Raw genomic sequence first — 24732 nt, 5'->3', positions numbered from 1 at the left:
CTGTTGAATCACAGATCTGTACTTCTGAAACAAATAATGCAACATATTTTAAGAAAAAAGGAAAAGAAGAAGATAACAGGAGAGGAAGAAAAGGGGAGTATGTCAGAGGGGGAGACGAACCATGAGAGATGATGGACTCTGAAAAACAAACTGAGGGTTCTAGAGGGTAGGGGGGTGGGGGGATGGGTCAGCCTGGTGATGGGTATTAAAGAGGGCACGTTCTGCATGGAGCACTGGGTGTTATGAACAAACAATCAATCATGGAACACTGCATCAAAAACTAATGATGTAATATATGGTGATTAACATAACAATAAAAAAAATTTGAAAAAAAAAAAAGAATACTATATCCAGCTAGGCTGTCATTGAAAATAAAAGGAGAGATAAAAAGCTTCCAGGACAAACAAAAACTAAAGGAATTTGCAAACACGAAACCAGCCCTCCAAGAAATATTGAAAGGGATCCTCTAAGCAAAGAGAGAGCCTAAAAGCAACATAGACCAGAAAGGTACACAGACAATATACGGTAACAGTCACCTTACAGGCAATACAATGGCACTAAATTCATACCTTTCAATAGTTACCCTGAATGTAAATGGGCTAAATGCCCCAATCAAAAGACACAGGCTATCAGATTGGATAAAAAAACAAGATCCATCGATATGCTGTCTACAAGAGACCCATTTTAGACCCAAAGACACCCCCAGATTGAAAGTGAGGGGGTGGAAAACCACTTACCATGCTAATGGACACCAAAAGAAAGCTGGGGTGGCAATCCTTATATCAGACAAACTAGATTTTAAACCAAAGGCTGTAATAAGAGATGAGGAAGGACACTATATCCTACTTAAAGGGTCTATCCAACAAGAAGATCTAACAATTGTAAATATCTATGCCCCAAACATGGGAGCAGCCAGTTATATAAGGCAATTAAGAACAAAAGCAAAGAAACACATTGACAACAATACAATAATAGTGGGGGACTTTAACACCCCCCTCACTGAAATGGACAGATCATCTAAGCAAAAGATCAACAAGGAAATAAAGACTTTAAATGACACACTGGACCAAATGGACTTCACAGACATATTCAGAACATTCCATCCCAAAGCAACAGAATACACATTCTTCTCTAGTGCCCATGGAACATTCTCTAGAATAAATCACATCCTAGGTCACAAACCAGGTCTCAACCAGTACCAAAAGACTGGGATCATTCCCTGCATATTTTCAGACCACAATGCTTTGAAACTAGATCTCAGTCACAAGAGGAAAGTCGGAAAGAACTCAAATACACGGAGGCTAAAGAGCATCCTACTAAAGAATGAATGGGTCAACCAGGAAATTAAAGAAGAATTAAAAAAATTCATGGAAACCCATGAAAATGAAAACACAACTGTTCAAAATCTTTGGGATACAGCCAAGGCAGTCCTAGAAGGAAATTATATAGCAATACAAGCCTTTCTCAAGAAACAAGAAAGGTCTCAAATACACAACCTAACCCTACACCTAAAGGAGCTGGAGAAAGAACAGCAAATAAAGCCTAAACCCAGCAGGAGAAGAGAAATAATAAAGATCAGAGCAGAAATCAATGAAATAGAAACCAAAAGAACAGTAGAACAGATCAACGAAACAAGGAGCTGGTTCTTTGAAAGAATTAATAAGATTGATAAAACCCTAGCCAGACTTATCCATAAGAAAAGAGAAAGGACCCTAATCAACAAAATCATGAATGAAAGAGGAGAGATCGCAACCAATACCAAAGAAATACAAATAATTATAAGAACATATTATGAGCAACTATATGCCAGCAAATTAGATAATCTGGAAGAAATGGATGCATTCCTAGAGATGTACCAACTACCAAAACTGAACCAGGAAGAAATAGAAAACCTGAACAGACCTATAACCACTAAGGAAATTGAAGCAGTCATCAAAAATCTCCCAACAAACAAAAGCCCAGGGCCAGGTGGCTTCCCAGGGGAATTCTACCGAACATTTCAAGAAGAATTAATACCTATTCTTCTGAAACTGTTCCAAAAAATAGAAATGGAAGGAAAACTTCCAAACTCGTTTTATGAGGCCACCATTACCTTGATCCCCAAACCAAGCAAAGACCCCATCAAAAAGGAGAATTACAGACTAATATCCTTGATGAACACAGATGCAAAAATTCTCACCAAAATACTAGCCAATAGGATCCAACAGTACATTAAAAGGATTATTCACCACGACCAAGTGGGATTTATCCCTGGGCTGCAAGTTCGGTTCCACAACCACAAATCAGTCAATACATTAATAAAAGAAAGAACAAGAAACATAGGATCCTCTCAATAGATGCAGAAAAAGCATTTCACAAAGTACAGCATCCTTTCTTGATCAAAACTCTTCAGAGTATAGGCATAGAGGGTACATACCTCAATATCATAAAAGCCATCTATGAAAAACCCACAGCGAATATCATTCTCAATGGGGAAAAACTGAGAGCTTTCCCCCTAAGGTCAGGAACAGGGCAGGGATGTCCACTACCACCACTGTATTCAACATAGTATTAGAAGTCCTAGCCACAGCAATCAGACAACAAAAAGAAATAAAAGGCATCCAAATTGGAAAAGAAGTCAAACTCTCACTCTTTGCAGATGATATGATACTTTATGTGGAAAACCCAAAAGACTCCACCCCAAAACTGCTAGAACTCATACAGGAATTCCATAAAGTGGCAGGATATAAAATCAGTGCACAGAAATCAGTGGCATTCCTATACACCAACAACAAGAGAGAAGAAAGAGAAATTAAGGAGTCGATCTCATTTACAATTGCACCCAAAACCATAAGATACCTAGGAATAAATCTAACCAAAGAGGCAAAGAATCTGTACTCAGAAAACTATAAAATACTCATGAAAGAAATTGAGACAGACAAAAAGAAATGGAAAAACGTTCCATGCTCATGAATTGGAAGAACCAACATTGTGAAGATGTCAGTGCTACCTAGAGCAATCTACACATTCAATGCAATCCCCATCAAAATACCATCCACTTTTTTCAAAGAAATGGAACAAATAATCCTAAAATTTGTATGGAACCAGAAGAGACCTCGAATAGCCAGAGGAATGTTGAAAAAGAAAAGCAAAGCTGGCGGCATCACAATTCCGGACTTCCATCTCTATTACAAAGCTGTCATCATCAAGACAGTATGGTACTGGCACAAAAACAGACACATAGATCAATGGAACAGAATAGAGAGCCCAGAAATGGACCCTCAACTCTGTGGTCAACTAATCTTTGACAAAGCAGGAAAGAAGGTCCAGTAGAAAAAAGACAGTCTCTTCAACAAATGGTGTTGGGAGAATTGGACAGCCACATGCAGAAGACTGAAACTGGACCATTTCCTTACACCACACACAAAAATAGACTCCAAATGGTTGAAAGACCTAGATGTGAGACAGGAGTCCATCAAAATCCTAAAGGAGAACACAGGCAGCAACCTCTTCGACCTCAGCCTCAGCAACTTCTTCCCAGAAACATCACCAAAGGCAAGGGAAGCAAGGGCAAAAATGAACTATTGGGTCCTCATCAATATAAAAAGCTTTTGCACAGCAAAAGAAACAGTCAACAAAACCGGAAGACAACCGACAGAATGGGAGAAGATATTTGCAAATGATGTATCAGATAAAGGGCTAGTATCCAAAATCTATAAAGAACTTCTTAAACTCAACACCCAAAGAACAAATGATCCAATCAAGAAATGGGCAGAAGACATGAACAGACATTTTTCCAAAGAAGACATCCAAACGGCCAACAGACACATGAAAAAGTGCTCAACATTGCTCAGCATCAGGGAAATCCAAATCAAAACCTCAATGAGATATCACCTCACACCAGTCAGAATGGCTAAAATTAACAAGTCAGGAAATGACAGATGTTGGCGGGGATGTGGAGAAAGGGGAACCCTCCTATACTGTTGGTGGGAATGCAAGCTGGTGCAGCCACTCTGGAAAACAGTATGGAGATTCTTCAAAAAGTTGAAAATAGAGCTACCATACAATCCAGCACTACTGGGTATTTACCCCAAAGATACAAATGTAGGGATCCGAAGGGGTACGTGCACCCCGATGTTTATAGCAGCAATGTCCACAATAGCCAAACTGTGAAAAGAGCCAAGATGTCCATCGACAGATGAATGGATAAAGAAGATGTGGTATATATACACAATGGAATATTATGCCGCCATCAAAAAGAATGAGATCTTGCCATTTGCAACGACGTGGATGGAACTGGAGGGTATTATGCTGAGCGAAATAAGTCAATCAGAGAAAGATATGTATCATATGACCTCACTGATATGAGGAATTCTTAATCTCAGGAAACAAATGGAGGGTTGCTGGAGTGGTGGGGGGTGGGAGGGATGGGGTGACTGGGTGATAGACATTGGGGAGGGTATGTGCTATGGTGAGCGCTGTGAAGTGTGCAAGACTGTTGAATCACAGATCTGTACCTCTGAAGCAAATAATACATTATATGGTAAAAAAAAAAAAAAAAGAAAAGAAGAAGATAGCAGGAGGGGAAGAATAAAGGGGGGGGAATTAGAAGGGGAGACGAACCATGAGAGACTGTGGACTCTGAAAAACAAACTGAGGGTTCTAGAGGGGAGAGGGGTGGGAGGATGGGTTAGCCTGGTGATGGGTATTAAAGAGGGCACGTTCTGCATTGGAGCACTGGGTGTTATATGCAAACAATGAATCATGGAACACTACACCAAAAACTAATGATGGAATGTATGGGGATTAACAAAACATAATAAAAAAATAAATAAATAAATAAAATAAAAGCAAGGCTGTCTATGACTTGAAATACAGGTTCAAAGTAAAAGGATGAAAGATATATATCATGCAAATAGTAACCAAAATAAAACAGGAGTGGCTGTATTATTATCAGATAAAGTACACTTCAGAGCAAAGAAAATAACCAGAGACAAAGGGGGACATTACATGATGATAAAAGGGTAAGTCCACCAAGAAGATATAGCGATCCTAAATTTGTATATACCAAACAACACAGCTGAAAAATATATGAAGGAAAAAATGATAGAACTAAAATGAAAAATGGGCAAATCCACAATTATGCTTGGAGACTTCAGCACCCCTTTCTCATCTTTTCAAGCACCCTTAGAACACATAACAAGATAGTCCATATCCTGGGCCATAAGGGAAATGTGAGCACATTAAAAAGATTTAACTCATACAGAGTGTGTCTCCAACCACAATGGAATCAAACTAGAAATCAATAACAGTATGATAACAGGAAAATATCCAAGCACTTAGAAACTAAATGTGTGTAGAGGAAACATTTAAGGAAAATTATATTACAAATGGGAGAAGGTAAATGGAAGTTCTGGCCAGTGCAATAAAGCAAGAAAAGTAAATAAAAGACATAAAGATTGGAAAGGAGGAAATAAGACTGTCCCTAATTGCAGATAATGTAATTATCTACATAGAAAATTTCAAGAAATCCATAAAAAGTGAGTGACTTTAGCAAGGTTGCAAGAAACAGTCAACACACACAAATCAATTAATATTTTTAGACTAGCTATGAACACATCAATATCAAAATTAAAAATACAGTACCATTTATAATCTCTCAAAAACACCCAATCTAGGTATAAACCTAAAAAAACATGTACAGAACATGTACACCAAAAACTAAAAAACACTGGTGAAAGACATCAAAGAAGATCTAAATAAACAGAATTCATGGATTAGAAAACTTAACATAGTAGAGATGTCAATTCTCCTCAAATTGATATATAACATTAATTACTATCAAAATCCCAGCAAGAATTTTTTGTAGATATGGGTAAGGTCTTTCTAAGATGTATATGGAAAGACAAAGGACCCAGAACAGCTAAAACAATTTTGAAAAAGAAGGTAGGAGGAATCAGTCTACACAACTTCAAGACTTATTATGTAACTACAATCAACAAGACAGTGTGGCCCTGGCAGAGGAACGGACACATGGATCACTGCAACAGAACAGAGAATGCAGAAACAAACTTGCAATATGCCCAACTGATTTTCGACACAGGTGCAAAATCAATTCATTGAAAGAAGGATGGATTTTTCAATGAACAATGCTGGAGCAACATCCACTGGGGGAAAAATTTTTAAAAGAACCATAGCCTAAGTCTCACACGCTATATAAGATTTAACTCAAAATGAGAATGGATCTAAATGCAACTGTAAAACTATAGAACCTTCTAGAAGAAAAGATTGGAGAAAACCTTCAGAGATCTTAGATGTGACACCAAAAGCATGCACCACGAAGGGAAATTTGATAAACTGGACTTCATCAAAATGAAAAATTTTGCTCTGCAAAGACCCCCTTAAGAGGACTTAAGGAAAAGCTATAGACTGGGAGGAGATATAGCACACATCTAACAAAGGACTAGTATCTAGAATATATAAGTAATTCTCAAAACTCAACAAAGAGGGGCTCCTGGGTGGCTCAGATGGTTAACCATCTGCCTTTGGCTCAGGTCATGATCTCAGAGTCCTGGGATCAAATCTTACAGCAGGCTCCTTGCTCAGCGAGGAGCCTGCTTCTCCATCTGCCTGCCACTCCCCCTGCTTGTATTCTCCCTCCCTCTCTCCCTGGCAAATAAATAAAATCTTAAAAAAAAAAAAAAACCCAAGAAAACAAAAAACTCCCCAAGAACTCAACAAAGAATCCAATCAGAAACTGGGCAAATAACAAGCAAAGATGTTTCACCAAAGAGGATATATACATGTGGCAGATAAGCCCATGAATAGATGTGGGTGTGTGGGCTGGGAGGGGCTTGGGTAGGGTCATCACCTCCATTTGTAGCCTCGCAGGACTCTCTGGATGTTGACTGCTGCCTTGTCCAGGGCCTGGCTCCTCTGTATCTCCAGCAGAGTGTCCTGGTTATCCTGGAACAGAGGAGATCCCAGCATGTAGCCGCCTCCACTCATCTCCACACCCCACCTGGGGCCAGGGCCCTATCTACAGAAGGGTCTTTCAGATTTTTCCCTTATGTGCTCCCAGAAGGGCAAGCAGGGGAAGGGGCCCTCAAATTGATCCTGATGTGGCTCAGAGACAGGAGCTGCAACTACACCCCCAGTTCCCAATCTAAGAACTTCCCATTTTAGTTCTTTCAATCCGGCAAATTTTATTTCTGCTCTGGAGAACCAATAAGGGGGCAAAAAGTTTCTCTGAAGCTATGTTTTATTTTCCAAAATTCATGTGAAATGTCACCCAACTTGTAGTACAGACTCATGCTTGTTTCAATGGAAACACGTTTCCCCCAGCCTTTGAGTAGGATTTGAAGTGAGTTGATGAGCCCTATTCGCCCCTGAGCTGTGACTTTCTCTGGCCTGCCTTTGCGCTTCACCTGGATCGCTGTTCCCTTGGGCTTGCCATCCTAGTCCCTGCAGGGCAGGCACCATCGTTGTTGAACAGAAAGCAGCTTGGTGCTTGGCAGGGGATTGGTGGCCTCTCCCACCTCCATCAGTCTTGCATCAAGCAAGTGCTGAGCCTCTTCATGTGCCCAGGCAGGCACTGGGGACACAGAGATACACCAGACCTCTGATGGGGGCCTCAAGGAACAGCCAGGGAGGGGAGAAGTGGAGGGATGGGCACTTTCCTCCTCTTCTCCTTGACCACATGCCCATACTGACCTCACCCTTTATACCCCTGTGGCCCTCAAGGTCTATCCCAGCTTCTTGGACAGCACCCTGGGACTATCCTAATATCTTCCATCTGATAGCCTCACCTCCCCGGTGGAATCCAAAGCCCTTCTGCCTTTTCGCTCTTGTCTAAGTCCAGAGCCCCAGCACAGGCCTGGCTAATGCATGGACAGATGAACAGATGGACTGACTAGGGGATCAGGGCAGGGAAGCCCCTCTGGGAACAGATGAGGATGGGTGAGCAGACTGTGTGGAAGCAGAGGGAATGAAGGACTTAGGAAGGGGCTATGGGGATGGGGTGGGGCTTGGGTGGGCTGGCAGAGCATGCTTCCAGCACTGATCTTCTCTTCTCCCTCCTCTTTCTCTCTTTGCTCACCCACCCACAGCTTACAAGGCTAGGGGACATGGAGGTTCTGTCCCCCGTGGCTCTTGACCCAACTTGTAGTCCTGGAGGGCCCAAAGGCCAGGCTCAGGGGCTAGAGGCTGTCAGCCACAAGCTGTCTCTGTGTGACCTTGGGCCTTCCTGTAAGTTGTGGGGGATGGAGGTGGGTGGTGGGTGGTGATGCTGCTTGCACATGCCTGCCCAAGGACAAGCTCTTCTAAGGTGAGGGGTAATCAGCACACTGACTCCTTCCACTGAAGCACTAGCTCCCCCGGGCTCTGAAGAGGTGGAGCTTCCCCAGATCTGACTTGAGACCGTGGCTCCTGGCATGGAGGAGGAGGCCTATTCTCAGGGACAGTGGGAGCCTTCCCTGAGCTCCTTCTTGCTTCTGCCTGGTGACTTGGGGCAGCTCCTCCTTATCCTCAGGTCTTGCCTTAGATGCTCTGCTCTGAGAAGCCTCCCGGGCTTCTGCAGGCTGGTCTGAGCCCTCCCCACATCCTCCCTGCCTCCTTTCCCCCCAGCATGGCTTTCTACAACCAGGGTACCTCAGGGTGGGGGCCATACCTGGAGCAGGCTCCCATGGCATTGGCTCAGGGTGGGTGAGGGAATGCCACCTGGTGGGCATGGGACCAGCCCCAAGGAGGAGACTGAGGACCAGCATGTTCAGGGGCTCACCTTCAGGAAAATTTTGGTCTTTCCCACTTTCCATTCTTTGTCTGTCCCCAGCCACATTTCGGCAATGCGCAGAGTCATCTGGCGAGCCTTGTCTCGAAGCTGCCAAGGAGAAAACAGAAGTGGCTTGGTGGAGTTGGAGCACCCCCTCCCCCCTGGGGTGGGGGGAGAGGGAGGGTCCCTTCTCAAAGGCTTTCTGGGATTCAAGTCTTCCTTCTCCCCTGCATTTCACCATCAGTGTTGCTTGGTCAGGACACAGGCTCAGGCACCTCCAAACAAGGATGGGGCCCAGGGGAGCAGCCAGGACCTGGAACCTCAAGGCCACCATGCTTCGCAGGCCTGGAGCCTCAGTGTGGATGTTGGGTACTTGGACAGCCCAAAGTTTAGGATGACTGAGTGTTTGAGGAAGGATGGGAAGGACCTCCTGCCCCAAATAGCAATCCAGCCACACATCATCTCCCCAGCATGCTACCATGGAAGTATTTGCTTTAAAGTGCAGACACCTCCTAGAACCAACATATTCAGCCACTAGCCTCAACCAGTGAGTGTGATCTAGTGTGAGCCACCCCCTCCCTCACTTCCAGGGCCCCCAGGGAATGAGACATGGGGCTGAAGGAGATGAGAGGAAGGGAGGAACAACGGTCATTTCAAAGCTTGGAGTCTGGGAGAGGACCTCTGCCTCAGGAGGACAGGTAGAGGACCCCCTCGGAACTGGGGGCTGGGGCACCTGGAGGTAGCAGGGGTTCTGAGGCTGACCACTATTGCCTCTTAGGGCCAGCGTGCTGAGGCGGAGGGTAACAGGCACCTGCAGGCGCACAGCGTTGGGCAGCACCACGCCGAACCTCCGTGAGAACTCCTCGAACGAGTACCGGATGGGGAAGCCCGACTTGCGGATGTGCACGGTCTCCATCATGCCGGAGTAGCGCAGCTGCCGGAGGCACAGCTCGCGGTCGAAGAGCTGCGGGCGCAGAGGTGGGAGGCCCGCTTCCTGAGTCGCTGCACGCGGGCAGCCCGCCCGACCACCAGCCATGCCGCCATCCCCAGATACAAGACAACTCAACAACGCTTGGTTTGACCAAAAGTCTCTTTTGAAGACAGGTATTTGTTCTGAAGTCACTGAAAAGTCCCGAAAGTGTTTCCGAGGAGATAAAAGTCGATAATATACAAACTGTGACATCCACAAGAACACTAAATACTCCCGTCATTCTCAGGATACGCAAAGTACTATGAATATAAAAGTTATTTGCATATGCCATGTTAAAATGTTTCCTCCTGGCCTTGCCTCTGTTGGGGTGGGCGCCCCTGCAGCTCTTCCGGCACCATTCTGCCTCCCCCAGTCTAGTGGAATGAAGAAATACATTTCCCACCTAGAGTCAGAAAATATTCTAGCCAGCTTAGTCTCTCCGCTTCCCCCTCCCACCCCGAGATGGGCGTGGCCAACAGAGAGAACTATGGGCCTGATGCTTTGCGCAAGGGTATGGGGTCTCAGCCATGGCCCCAGACTCTACACAGCTTACCCTCTAGAGAACCTCCTCTCAGCCTCCGAGCCAGGAATATCTGGGGACTAGGGGCACAGCCTCAAATCTGGCAAGCCCACCAGCAGGCAGTGACCCACACTGAGGGCCACAGAAACAACTGTTTATGGCCATTAGTCTTGGGCAACTAATTGGTTCCCATTTATTGAGCATTTCCTGTGAGCTCAGTGTTTCTCATTTAATTTTTACAACAGCCCTACATGGTGGAGGACTTAGCTCCAGTTTTAAGACAGATGTTTGAGGCTCAGGAACACACTCCCAAGTGGCTGAGCCAGGTTTAAACCCCGACCCTGCCTGGCCCCCACCCCCCACCCCACATAGCAGCCGGGGACTCTGAGAGATGTGCCAGGCGTGCTGGAGAAACAGGAACATCAGCCTCAGGCCCCGCCCACCTGTCTCACAGCTCCGCAAGCGTGGGGTGTGGGTGTGGGCAGAGAGCCTCTGGGAATACAGTTATTATCTAAATATAGGCATTGTGCCTCTAAGGAAGATACATTCTGGATTTCCTAGGCCAGTCCCAATTTCCTATCATTTTATTCTATTCAAAAAATACAATACAATTAATTAACATCCTGGTACTGGCTGCTGCCCCTTATCGAGCATGGTTTACACATGCAGACTTGCCAAAAACATGTACGGTCCTTGCTGCCGCCCGCCCCCGCCACAAGGCAGGCACGATTCTGACTTTACAGAGGAGAAAACAGGCTCAAAGTAAAGCACCTGGCCAAGTGCACACAGCTGGTGAATAGCAGGCCTGAGACAACAGAGCCCTGGGTTATCCAAAGCCCTGCCAGTTCCCGATCTTTGAATGGCCTAGATGGGTCACCTTACTTCAGTGTCCCCATCTCTAAAATGGGGGCAGATAGCTCTAATGCTGACGACTCCCTGATGAGGGAGTGACGTGACCCTAGATGCCATCAGACTCATCTAATAGATGCCCCCCCGCCCCCGTGCGTGACCCCAGCCTCCCCTCATTACCAGTGGCTTTTTGTACTCGTTGGGTTTGATGCAGCGGATGAAGTAGGGTTGGCAGCTGGTCAGGATTTTCATCAGCTGGTCCAGGGACTTCTTGAACTGGCCTGCCAATGTGGAAGGCTGCTTGCTGGAGTCTGCGGACTGCAGGCAGAAGCACAGGCACAAGTGGGGGGCTGGGGAGCTCGGCCTGGGGCGCAGGTGACCCAGATGAGGGCTTCTTCCAAGGTCCCACAGATGGGTGGGGCTGCATTCTTGCAGCCCCTCACGCATTGGCCCATCATAGGTTCTGGTGAGTAAGATGGGGCAAGGTATCCTGTCTAGGGGTGGGGTCCCCCAAGTGGGGTGTATGAGATGATACACCAGAGTGGGAAAGAATGTGAGAACAGGCAACATTCACTTTTTACCTCTACCCTTCTACGATTTCAGTTTTTCTATTGGTTTTGTATGTTTTTAAAAAATGTTTTATAGTGCACATTGTAAACATTGTAGTACATGTATATAGTTTTAAAATAGATGTAACAAAATCATGGATGCAAAAGGAAACAAGCGCAAGCCCCCAGCTGGCTCAGGGTGTGTTTTGTGCAATGCTCACCTTCGGTGATGCTCCCTGATCAAACCCTTCCCAAGTCAAATGCACCCGAGCAAAGGTATGTATTGCCAAATTGCATCAACTGGTGACACGTGTCTTAACACTTCTGAGAAGAGGATGCAATCACTGGCACCTTATAGTAACAACGGGCAGCATTTTCTTGTTGTCCTGGTTTGTAAAATAATGTACATTTCCCTTGCCGTCATCTTGTTCCCTGAAATCCCTGGGACATGCTCTGGGGGCCCCACAGAGCCAGGACAAGCCTGTACTCTGGCCTCAGCTGTGGAGAGTTTAGCCTGGCTCAGTGATACAGAGGGTCCAGCCTGGCTCCAACTGGTTCCAGACCCGGGCAATTCCTGCCCAGCCTCACGGCTCCTTGGTGCCTTCGCAGACTGGCTCTGCACATGGTCCTGCACATGGTGGGTCCTGGGCACTGAGGTCTCAGGAGAGGCCTCCTGCAGCGGTTAGGTGGGGCATGATGAAAGGCCAAGGGCATCTCAGCATGGCCAGTGCTGAATGCCTGGCACAGAGGGCCGTTTCCTCTGCCTACAGCCCAAGTTCCCGAGCCACTCAGCCGGCCCCGTCTCCCTGCCCAGGGGTAGGGGAGCTCCTCCTGAGATGATTCATGGGGCTTTTCTGGAACAGTCATTCTTAAGGGGTGGAAGCTTGGCAGGGAGGGGGTGGGCAGACCCTCACCCTGCCAGGAAATCCTAGGCTGCCCTGAGCAGCACTGGGGACTCTCTGCTGCCCACCTTTCTGGCCAGCAGCCTTTAGCACTGCTGCTGCCACACCACACAACACACATCCCGTACCACACACACACACACACACACACACCCCACATACCATACATTGACCACACACATCACACATACATACCATAGACACACACCCCCATACATACCACACACCCTATAACACACACACACACACACACCATACACTTACCACACACATCACACATACTTACCATACATACCACACACCCCATAACACACACACACACCATATACACATCATACATACTGTACCACACACACACACCCCGTACCACACACACATACACACACACACCACATACCATACACTTACCACACACATCACACATACATACCATACATACCATAGCACACACACACACACCATACACACCGTACCACACACACACACACACCATGCATCACATGTCACATACACATGTCGCACACACATACACCACAAATACCATACCACACACGCATCTCACACATCCCACATACACCCCCTACACCCCATAGCACACCACATATACCATATGTACCATAGCATGCACACACCACATTATCCTATACCACATACACACACCACACACACCACATACATCACACAGAATGCACCCCGCACCTCCACCCCCATGCACACCAAATACCACACATACCACACACACCACACGTATCCCCCACAGACACCACACAAAACACACGCACTGTACACACATACCACACAATACACACACCACACACACACATAACATATGCACAGAGACCAATATAGAAAACTAATATTAACAAAAGCAGATGTGGCCCCACCAGACCACCACGCACTTGGAAGCAGGCACATCCATGTACACCTGTCCCCTTTTACTGCCATCCACACAGCAACAGCAACACCCCACTCCTGTTTTGCACTCACTTATGGGCCCTGACTAAACAACGGAGACCCCAGGTGATAGGTCTTCCCTGTGTGTGCATGTCTGACCCCTGAGGCCCTAAGGGCTGAGAAACAAAGGAGGCATTGGCAGGGCCACCCATCAGAGCCCACCTTGAAGAGCTGGCTCCCTGCCTTTGCCCGGATGATGGTACCATGGCCCAGCTTGGTCCCTGCTGACTCCAGCTTGAATATCTCCTTCAGGAACTTGTTTTTGGAGGAGTAGACCAGGGTGAGGATATCTGTGCTCAGCACATCTCGATTCTTCTCCAGGAAGCCTGTGGGGGAAGCAGAGCCCACCCGCAAGCCCAGTTCAGCCATCCCCTCTGACCCACAGGGCAAGGGGGGGCAACAGGGTGGGGACTCTGGTCACCCCAGGATGCCCGGAGGAGCCCCCACTGAAGCTGCCCTCTCCACGCCTCCCTTGACCTCCCTGTCTAGCTGGAGAGTTCCTGCACCCAGGCCTGCACTCGGCTCTGCCCAGCACCAATGTGTCACACCCACATCTAAACCTTCCAACCCCCGCACCCGCCATCCCCACCACAACCCCCTGTCTAAGCCACTGCCATTCCTTCCGCCTGAATCGTTCCTTTGATCACAGCCCACCCCTCTGCTCTCTGTCCCACCCTTCCCGGTTCATGGCTAGGACTGTCCTAAAGCCACACACTGCCGTGTCACCCTGCCTGAACACTTTCTCTGCTATCCTGCCACCAGAGCACGCCTTCCTCATCTCCTCCTTCCTCAACTCCCGGGGCCCCTGTGGTCCTGCACTCCACTGGTCCCCAAAGCACCCCAGAGGCCCCAGCTCTCCCACCACCTCCAGCCCCCACCAGCCGCTGCTGGACACTCGTCCCTGCTTATCCAGCCCGGCCAGCTCCGGCCCATTCTTCAAGACCAGCTCAAGCATTGTCTATTCCCGGAGGCTCCCCAGGGCCCTCCTCGGGGCTCCCCTGGCCTCTGTGGGACCTTTCTCATGGGCCCTACTGCTCAGGTCAGGGAGTCATCTGAAGACTTTCCCTCCACTTTGCCAGCCACGGCCCCCCCTTGGTGCACCATGGACAGGAGTGGCTCAGGTCCCTCGACACCTCCAGCTCCAGCCATCCCTGGAACTGCCAAGTACACTCTGAAGCTGAGCAGCAGCCATGGCAGATGGCAGACGGTGCATTCCTTCACATACAGTTTAGATTTCCCTGCAGCGAGATGCCTGGGGGCTCTCATCAGGGCTCTGGCCCACTAAATTTCCAGGTGACCTTGAGCAAGTCTGATGAGGGCAACTGCTTATTCATATATAAAGGAGCTAAAAAGAAAAGAAAGGACAAGAGGGAGGAAGCCCCCCATCCCCACCAGTAAGTCCTGAAAGTCTGGCAGCCTGGTATTGTTCAGGCAGCTTGCAGTCCAGAGAGGGAGGCATGGCCACTCCCGCCCTCGCCCCTGAGCCCAGATGCAACTCTGGGAGCATCTGCATACAGCCCCAGCTGGGGTCTGCGGTGGGGGGGCGGTTACTTCCAACCTCCTGTGAAACTAGTGAGGGGTGGCAGCTACTCTGCCTTTCCCGGGAGCCCAAAATGGAAGGAGGCTAGGCATTCATACCTCTTGTCTTACTGGCTCAAGGACAGGGTGGTGGCTTGCTGTTTAGGAGGTCCTTAGGGCACATTTCCCTCCTCATTATGAGTTTAAACTGCACAGGTCTTGGGTGTGAATGTGTGCCCTTAGGCAGTGTGTGCATGCCTGTGAGTGCGAATGTGCTCTCTAATAATAGGTTTAGGAACCAAGCAGGTCTGTGATTGCTAAGGAGGACCTGAGGGCTTGGGAGCCCCTAGCCCCTCCACCAGCCCTGTTCTGGGGTCCTGGAAGGTCCTGCTAGGGCCAGGGGCCCCTCCAGCCTGAAGACTAAGAATCCAGAAATTGAGGAGGGGCAGTGTTATAGGTTGAGTTGCATCCCCCCCAAATCCATACGTTGAAATTCTAACCCTCAGTACCTCTGAATGTGACTATATGTGGAGATGGGGCCTTTACAGAGGCGATTAAGTTAAAATGAGGCTATTTGGGTGGCAGTAATCCGGTGTGACTGGTGTCCTGTAAGAAGAGATTAGAACACAGATGCACAGAGACACTGAAGATGCCAGAGACATCAGAAGGAACCAACCACAATGACACCTTAATCTGGGACTTTGGGCCTCCAGAACTGTGAGGAAATGCATCTCTGTTCCTACCTGGGGAGCTTTGGTTTGGCAGCCTTAGCCAGCTGCTAACACAGGCATGGCTCTGGGCATGGGTAAGAATGGACTTGCCCTGGGCGCCTGGGTGGCTCAGTTGGTTAAGCGACTGCCTTCGGCTCAGGTCATGATCCTGGAGTCCCGGGATCGAGTCCCGCATCGGGCTCCCTGCTCAGTGGGGAGTCTGCTTCTCCCTCTGACCCTCTTCCCTCTCGTGCTGTCTGGCTCTCATTCTCTCTAATAAATAAATAAAATCTTGAAAAAAAAAAAAAAAAGAATGGACTTGCCCTAAAGTGGGACACAGGATCACCGAGAAGGTGATGAAGAAGAGCTGCTTCTCAAAGCCAAGTTGGTGAGGGCTAGGGGCCTGCTGTAGGGCTACACTCCTGGGACTTCTAGGGATGACCCCACAAGGGCACAACCCTGAATTTCCTCTACCATTCTACCCCTTTAAGTCACCCCACCTTTTAGGGGGATGCTCTGTGCAAACCTACAGAGCCTGGTGTGGGGTTAGGGAGACTGAGACGGGGGGTGGGGTGGGGGGAAGGAAGCCAATTTTCCCTACCTCTCCCCCTAGTGCCTATGAGGGGGAAGGCACTGTACCAGGAGTTCCAGGGGCACCATGAGGCCTCACAGAACTGGGGGTGACAAGAGCAAGCATGTGCTGTGCACACAAACCCTTCTCCCAGCTACATGCTGGGGAGGCTGCCCTCTGCAGATGGAGGGTGAGCAGACACTTGGTGGCACTCTGTGCTTCTCCAGGTTTATGCAGAGCCTCACCAACCCGGGGTGTTCTCAAAGGGAGGATTGCATTGAGGCACCCCAGGCTCATCCCCCCAGTAGGCAGAGTAAGTGCGGCTTAGCTCATCAGCACAGCATGGCACTCGAAGAAAAACTAGTAAGCTCAGCTTTAATGAACATTAATAGAATTTTAGAAATTCAGAAAGTCTACAAAGAAGCTGTCTTAATCTTAGCATGCACAACAATAGTTTCATGTCACTTCAATTAATCTTAGCATGCACAACAATAGTTTCATGTCACTTCAAATAATAAAACTTAGCCTTGAATTGTCCATGGAGGTTGGTATGGACTCAGTGTCTTGTGTTCTGGGACCCTGCAGGTCCCACTGGCTCTGGTCTCTCCCTTTCTGAAGAGCCCCAAAGCCAGGGTCAGGTGGGGACTAGGAAGGAGCCACCACCTTTTCATTGTACAACAGAAATGATCCCCTGACCTCCCAACACCTCACCTCTTCTATGTGAAAATGTCAGCCCTCCTACTGCCTTGTCTCTCCAACTGAAAAACATGCACGGATCATCCCTGACTTTGATTAGGGGAAAATGCAGCCTGATGACTAATGGGAGGTTTCATTTCATTTTGGAGTGATGAAAATTTTGTAAACTCATGGCAATCGTTACACAACTCTGTGAATATACTAAAGACCATTGAGTTATACAGTTAAAATGGGAGATTATATGGTATGTGAATGATATCTCAATAGAGCTAACACTAAAAATGAAACAAACCATGTATGGTCCATACCATTCCCTCTGTCCCATTGCTTGCTCTGCAAAATGACCTTGTTCTCTCGGCTTTCTTCCCATGGCCTTCCTGGAATGATCCAGAAGGAAGGGGAAGTAGAGAGGAGCTGCACCTACCTTCTGTTTGGTAGTACACCTCGCCCGCAAAGTGGGCGATGCCAAATCTGGCATCATGGATGTTCCTGGGCTGCAAGTAGGCCTTGTTGTTGGCATGGACATTGTTCAGTTTTTGCAGCATGGTGGTATCTGTCCCCTGGAAGAGCACAAACATCCTATGGGCCGACGTCCCAGAATCCAACCATGGGGAGGTCAGCTGGCGCATCCACAGGGCTCAGGGGCTCCCTCACAGGGGCAAAGCAACTGGGCTCAGAATGACTGAGGACCCTTCTACAGATGGGAAACTGCTGCCCAGGGATTGGTGACTGGTCGCAGTGAGTGAGGACCAAGCTGGGAGCAGAGACGGGGTCTGCCACCCTCCACCTGCCAGCTCTCCTTCTCCACCCTTCCCTACAATTATCCAGGGACCTGACCCTGGCTTCACCCTTCTCTGGACTCTGAGCTCTTACGGACTGCTTTGAAAATCTACCTTCCTAAGGACAGGCAGAGCTCCTTGAGGGCGAGCAGGCAAGCATTTCCATCTCTTGCACCCTTGCAGTCCTTGACCTGTGGGTGCTTACTTAGCAAGCCGCTCCTGGGGTGAGTTCTTAGAGTAGATAATCAGTGACTGCAGGTCCTGCTGCTGGGGAGGGGGAGGTGGACTGAGGGAGGGGGGTCGGTGAGCCTCCCTGTAGGAGGTGGACCTAGCAGGCAAGGAGGTTGCTTAGGCTGGGGCTGGTCTGCTAATGCCTGGCAAAGGTTTCGGCAACCCAGGGACCCATGGGCTACCCCAGGGGAGTTTCCCAACCTCAAGGGCAAGAGCCATGAGCGGGGGTCTCCACCTGAGGGTCGGCAGGCTCAGGGGTTTACCTGTGGGAAGTGGCTTTCTTCGTCCAGGAGGGAGATGATGCTCATGGGCTTGAGGGCCAGCAGGTCCAGGGTGGGCCGATTGTCATTGTAGTGGATGTAGTCCCAGGCAATGTTCTCCGAGAGGTACTCCTCCTGCTCCATGGTGAACACGTGCTTCACGAAGAACTGCTGCAGGTGCTCGTTGGCAAAATTGATGCAGAGCTGCTCGAAGCTGTAGAGGGAATGCACACCCAGACGTGGAGCACGGTTAGTCCGGTCCCTGTCACCGCTGGCAGGAACCGCGGGCCACCAGCCATTTGCATCCAGCTGCACGTGGATGCCCACGGACGCACATCCCCACACACGTGTACTCCCTCTTCCCTCTGTCTCTGCCACCATCACCTCCTCCAGCCTGTGGCAAACAGACTACGAGAATGTCATCAAGGGACCTTCCTTAAGGGACCAGGTGACCCGTAGCAGCCCCAGCCCCAGGGGCAAGAGGCCTGGGTGCTGAGATGAGCTTCTGGAGACCCGGTAACAGTGACACCTGCTGGGCTCCTTTGCATCAGTCAGACATACTGTTTACTCCCGTCCCATTCTCTAGCTGCTCTTCCTCCCAGGCACCCCACCTTGGGAAATGATCCCTCCACTCATCACCCCTGGCTCAAGTCACCAACCAAGGAGTCATGCTTGACACCCTGCTTCCTCCCCAGTTCCAATCAGCTGCCAAAGTCTGGTCCCCGCTCTCTCCATCACAGCACCCTGACCTGTGTACTCCCTTCCACTCCCAGGGCAGAGGCCTGTGTCCAGGCCCCCTTATTCCCCCTGGGGAAACCCAGGGGTGGCCTCCAGGGGCTCTCCCTGCATCACCCCATCTCCACATGCCACTAGGGGGAGCTCTTTGGCCAGCAGGCCCCATTGTCTCCCTGCTTCCCGTCCTCCCAGGTTTCTCTGCTGTTTTCAGATCCCCTCAGACAGAGACATAGTACAAAGCCTTCCTGCATCTCCCAGGGAGTGGCCTGGGTCACTGTGGCCTCCTTCCTGCGATGCTGTGAAGGCACCCACTTCTTCCCTGCCTCTGAGTGGTCACACGTTTGCTGCCACTCTCCTCTCTGTCGTCATTACCCGCCTAGTTCTGTTCAACCCTTGGCTCTCACTTAGGCCTTTCTTCCTCAGGATGGGTTGCCCATTTAGGCAAATCCTCATCATACCTGAGACTGGTCGTTCAACACCTGTTAACCCAAGAGGTGAGGGGACAGGTTCACCGTGTCCCCCACTCCCAGCACGCTGCCTGGAGAGTGCTCAGTGGCCACCTGCAGGAGGGGACTGCAGCTCTGTAGCAAACCCAGCTTTTGGCTCCTTCAGGGAGGGGCCCCTGTATAAATGACTGGATTCCCCTCAACCAATTATTTGTCCACCTCCAAGGTGTCCAACGTGCGTGGTCTGCTCAGCTTGTCCCTTTTGGGGACAGAAACCAATGATCTGAATCACACTTGAGTTTCCTGTGCCTGAGAGCTGCCCTGTACTGGGATTAGTTCCGCCAGCCCTGCGCATCCCCCTGGCGCACAGGGAGCAGGCCTTCGCCCTGCCCTCCCAGCTGCCTGGGGAGGCAGCAATCCCAGAGTGTCCCTGCTTGCTTGTCCTGAGGTCCTTGTTTTCCTCATCTGTTGTTCTCCTGCCACCTGATAATGCCCCAGGGCATCACTTGTCCTCATTTGGCTCCACTGCCTGACTCTCTTCAGCACCCTGTCCACCCCCGTCCCCAACCTTCATCAGTCCCAGCTAGGCATCAGTTTTCCAACCTGCTTCCTGCTCTGGCTCCTGGGCCTCCAGTCTGGGGTGCTGGGACACAGGGTCAGGGGTGTTCTGCCTTGCCTTACCCTTGCCAAACTCCAAAGTCAGGGGTGGTCACACATCCCCTACTTTTCCCCATTGCCCAGCAAAAGAGCTCATCTAAAGATGCAGTTGAATCAATGCTGTTGATTTCCATTTTCACCCCAGCCTCATGTGATCATTCACTTTAATTCCTTAGGAGAGCAGACAGCTCAAGAGAGGTGACAAATGTTGGGACTTCAGCCTGGCGCTTGGGGATGCTTGTAGCTAGCTGTGTGGGGGTGTCAGGGGAGGTGCACAGACCGTCTCGCTGCAGACAGAGTCAGGCCTGCAGAGCAGACTTGTATCTGTGAAAAGGTAGGAGGGGTCCCTGCTCCCAGTCTCATCGAGGGAGGAACGGTTACCCTCTAGCTTGCTCAGTTAGAGAGGAGCTAAGCTGATCTCCCATTCTCTGAAAGCAGGTGAACTGAGATCTTCATACCTATTGTTCTGGAAATTTTCAAAGCCAAATATGTCCAGGAGGCCGATGGCTCTTCGCACATTTTTGGGGTCCTGGGCAGGTGGAGTGAAAATTGCAGTGTTGATCTTCTTGACAATCCACAGGAAGAGGTGCCCATAGATGCCCTGAGGAGACATGGGGTAAAGCCCATGGGCTTTGAAGCATAAGAGGAAGGTGGCCCCTGATCTCTAAGCTCACCTGCAAAGGCTGCATGCACACTGGATCTCATGGACCAACTGAGGGGCACTCTCCCTACTTTAAAGGCAAGAAGCTGAAGCCCAGAGAGGCTGGGAAGCCCACTGTCACCAGACAGGTGACTGGAAGAGTCAGGACTTGCCCAGCCATCTCTGCTCTTGCCTGCTTTTCCCCAGCAGGGCAAGGAGCTGTGTTCAATGGAGAGACACATGGGTCCCTTCTCCCACAGCTCTGTACCTTGACAAAGGCGTCCCTCCGGTCTGCGGCCTGGGTGATGTTCAGGGGCCTGGTGACAAACTCCCCTCGGATGATGATGGAATGCTTGACCAGACAGTCCCGGAGTGCCTGGTACTCCACCTGGAAGGGCGGGTGGCAAATGGCATTACAGCTAACCGGGGGGGCAGGGCCTGGCTCCAGGGCTCGGACCTACTTAGGCCACATCTGGTTCTCTCTTGTGACCAAACACCCTATGCCCAAGGCCTGAGGGTGGGAGATGCCTGTGGGCCATCCAGCAGGGCCAGGCCAGATGGAGGCTGGAGTCAGGGTCCTGGGCAGGCCCTGGCCCAGCTCCAGTCTAAGCACCAGGGTGTCAAGAGTGTTCAGGAAGGGTGCACAAGCTGGGTGGGTCCTGGGCATGCTGGCTGCTTGGTTTACCAGCTCTGTGCTAGTCTTGCAGAGGCTGGGGAAGGGGCTGGTGCCATAAGCAGACCTGGGAAAACAATGGGCGGGGAGGGCTCTGAGGCCAGGCCCTTGGCCTCTGGATATGTCCCAACTGAAGCCACTCCTGCTTTGGCCTAAGGGAGCAAGAGGATTCTGGATGAGCCAGTCCCTCTCACCATGCAGGCCTAAGGGAGCAAGAGGATTCTGGATGAGCCAGTCCCTCTCACCATGCAGGGAACACTGAGCCAGCAAGAACCCAAAGATCCCTGAATCAAATAAAGAACATTAGCAGCAAAATGTGATTGCTTTGCTTGTTTGCTTCTGATGTTATCAACTTCTCACCAGAACTGTCAATGGAGTGTGATGTGGACATTATAATGTCCCCAGGGCAAAGATATTTCTCCACCCAGTGCCTGCCATTCTTCCTCCAAGTCCAGGCTCTGTACTAACCTGGAGGGCTAATGGTATGAGCACATTCCACTTCCCCAGAACAGCACAACTCACGGAGAAGGTGGGGACTTGTTGAAGGGAGGTAGGGAAGGGTACAGCATAAGGGCCCTGGGCTATGTAGCCCTGTGGGGAGAGCTTGGGGACTGGGTGGGGTGGGGAATGAGGATGCTGAGTAAAGGCCACTGAAGAACGGGGGAAGGGGGGGTGACACAGGAAAAGAGAAGAAATGTGTTAAAGCCAGACTGATCATTTCGTTGCTTTGTTAAAGATTAGCTCACACGGCTTGCCACTCTGCTTCCCACCCCCAATGCCTGCAGTGCCCAGATGGGTGCAGGGGTTGAGTTGAGAGCCTAGGGAGAGGGGTGGGGGGCAGGAGTGGGAGCCTGGGAAGGGTTAATGATAACCAGGGGTTGGGTGGCTATGAGCCCAGGCCCCTGGGGCCCCTCACAGACATGGAAGCTCGATGTCACAATGGCAGGGCTACCTCCAGTAACTTTAGCACAGTGGGAAAGGCCGGCGTGTCCATTACGTCAGAGGAATCCAGGTTCTCGAAGACAGCAGCTGGGGAGAGAAGCAGTAACCCTGAGTGGTGAAGCATCCTGAAGGGATGGGACAGGGGCCCCAGGAGGGCCTGAGCCTGGGGCAGCCCCAGATCCAGTTATTACAGGCACCTGTCCCTGGGTGGGAGGCACTGCTTCTCCCAGACCTTCTCTTTGGGAGACAAGGTCCCTGGGGACTACCAGCCCCTTTGCTGTGAAGGAATGTAACAAACTGCTTCCCCCCTTGGCTCAGTGAGATCATGGCTCTGCCTCAAAGGGAAGTTTGAAGAAATGAAGGCTGGTGCTGGTGCGGGTGGGGTGGGGTCTACTAAGGAAAAGGATGAGCATCAGCCCCCTTCACTCTACTCCGCTGTCCACGGAAACCTAGGCATTCCTTCCTTCAGTCAGTCACATAAGCAGACATTAACAGGGCACAACTATAGGCCAGGCCCAGCCCTATTGTAAGAGTCTCCTGACTGGTCTCCCCAGTTCAGTCCCCATCTTCCAGCCACCTCCACCTCAGGGGGTCTGCCAGGCCTGCGGACAGGAGCAGTGTTGTTCCTGTGCATATATTTTTTCTTTTTTAAACTTGAATAAATTGTAAAATAAAGCATATAGATAAAAAAGTACATGGAACCCAAAGGTCCTGTGCTACTTGCTGGGAATTCCATAAATGGAGAGACCTGGCCCTGCCTGGGGTGCTGTGCATCCAAGAAGGGAGGCGGGAAGCAAATGATGGTGTCATATGCTGTTCCAGGTGCTGAGACCAAAGGGGGCCGGGACCAGCCCTACTGTCATTATAATAAATAATGACTCAGTTAACACCGTGAAACCACTACTACAGCCAAGATACAGAGCCTGGCCCACACCTGAAGCCCTCACAGTCCTTTCCTGCTAAGACCCGCGTTCCTCCCCACTCACTCATGGAAACCACTTCCTTGCTTTCCATTATCCTTTTACTACCTAAATATTGATCTGAAACAGCATTTAATTTCAGCTGTTTTTAAATTTTGTGTTAAGGGTGATCTAATTGAATGTCTGATCTACAAGTCCTGCATTCTTTGGTGCCTGGTTTCACCCTCAACATCACATTTGTAATACCCTTCCATGTTCCGATGCCCCCTGTGTACAAGTCAGTGCCCACCTCTCACCTGCAGAAGTGCCCAGTTCAGTTGATAAATCCTGTGGGCACAGTGACAACTCACCTGGAGTTTTCCTTATGTGGTGTTAGAGGGGGTTCAAGTTCATGGAACAGTTTACTGAAAAGTCTGTCCTTTCCTCACTGCTCTGTGAACGGGTGTCCTTCATGAATTCTAGAATCAGCCATTGTTCCTTCCAATATTGCCTTTGCCCCATTCTTTCTCTCTTTTCTTTTAGTATGTCAATTAAAAGTATGTTACTGTTTCTCACTTGTCCTCTGCATCTCCTACTCTCTCTTATGTTTTCCACCCTTCTGTGTCTCCGTGCTGTGTCCTGACTTTTCCTCCACTCACACATCCCCTCTCCATGTGTATAAAACTAGCTTTTGGGGGCGCCTGGGTGGCTCAGTCAGTTAAGCATCTGCCTTCGGCTCAGGTCATGACCTCAGGGTCCTGGGATCCAGCCCCACATTAAGCTCCCTGCTCAGCAGGGAGTCTGCTTCTCCTTCTCTCTCTCCCCCAGCTCGTGCTCACTCTCTCTCTGTCTCTAATAAATAAATAAAAATTAAAAAAAAAAACCTGGCTGTTAAAACATCCATTGAGTTCTTCATTTTGGTTTTTATTTATTTATTTTTTTATATTTTAGAATTTCTAGGTGGCTCCTTTTAAAATCTATAATGTCATCACATTTTCCATTTTCAGTTCCCTGTCTAAATTTTCAAGCTTGGCTTTTTCTTTTCTTGAACATAGCCACACGTAGATGCTTTGTGGTTTGTGTCCAATAATCCCAACATCTGAAATATTTGTGGCTCTATTTCTATTGTCTATTATTTCTGCTGGTGTCTGCTCATGATGTCTCATTTCCTCGTTCCTACTTATCTTTGGCTGCATGTTGGATGTTGAATTTGAAAAACTGTCTGAAGGAAAAATGTGTAATCTAGGTTGATGCTATTTTCCTCCAGAGAGGAACTTCCATCAGATGCTTGGAGGCACTAACAGGCCAGGACACCCTGATGCCCAGACCACCTGAATGCTTACAAATGGGTTTGCAATTTCATGCATGGCTTTGTTTACTCTGGTTCACCCTTAACCTAAGGGGGTAGCCTTTTAGGGTCCCTGCTAAAACTGGGGGATGATCAGAGTTTTCATCTTTGGACAGTCTTAAGCTTTGACATCTT

At 49.3% G+C, this 24732-nt stretch overlaps 1 protein-coding gene across 5 annotated transcripts in view; it reads right to left on the bottom strand.

The window, feature by feature from the left end:
• The window catches only part of MYO7B (myosin VIIB), a 98140-nt gene that overhangs the window by 37564 nt on the left and 35844 nt on the right, over positions 1 to 24732 (bottom strand). For all 5 annotated transcript variants that reach the window (XM_073885476.1, XM_073885466.1, XM_073885461.1 and 2 more), the window contains 10 exons: positions 22361 to 22437; positions 21004 to 21123; positions 20554 to 20696; positions 18261 to 18471; positions 17412 to 17547; positions 13655 to 13818; positions 11269 to 11406; positions 9561 to 9713; positions 8759 to 8857; positions 6851 to 6945 (listed from right to left, as the gene is read on the bottom strand). In XM_073885476.1, the coding sequence (XP_073741577.1) occupies positions 6851 to 6945; positions 8759 to 8857; positions 9561 to 9713; positions 11269 to 11406; positions 13655 to 13818; positions 17412 to 17547; positions 18261 to 18471; positions 20554 to 20696; positions 21004 to 21123; positions 22361 to 22437 (1336 nt within the window). The remainder of the gene's footprint in view (positions 1 to 6850; positions 6946 to 8758; positions 8858 to 9560; positions 9714 to 11268; positions 11407 to 13654; positions 13819 to 17411; positions 17548 to 18260; positions 18472 to 20553; positions 20697 to 21003; positions 21124 to 22360; positions 22438 to 24732) is intronic.

This window comes from Callorhinus ursinus, unplaced genomic scaffold, assembly GCF_003265705.2.
Source record: "Callorhinus ursinus isolate GAN/ISIS: 27379988/994484 unplaced genomic scaffold, GSC_fseal_2.0 scaffold2, whole genome shotgun sequence".
Lineage (NCBI taxonomy): Eukaryota > Metazoa > Chordata > Mammalia > Carnivora > Otariidae > Callorhinus > Callorhinus ursinus.
The sequence above is the reverse complement of the archived record's forward strand: the minus strand, read 5'-3'. Positions and strand labels throughout refer to the sequence as shown.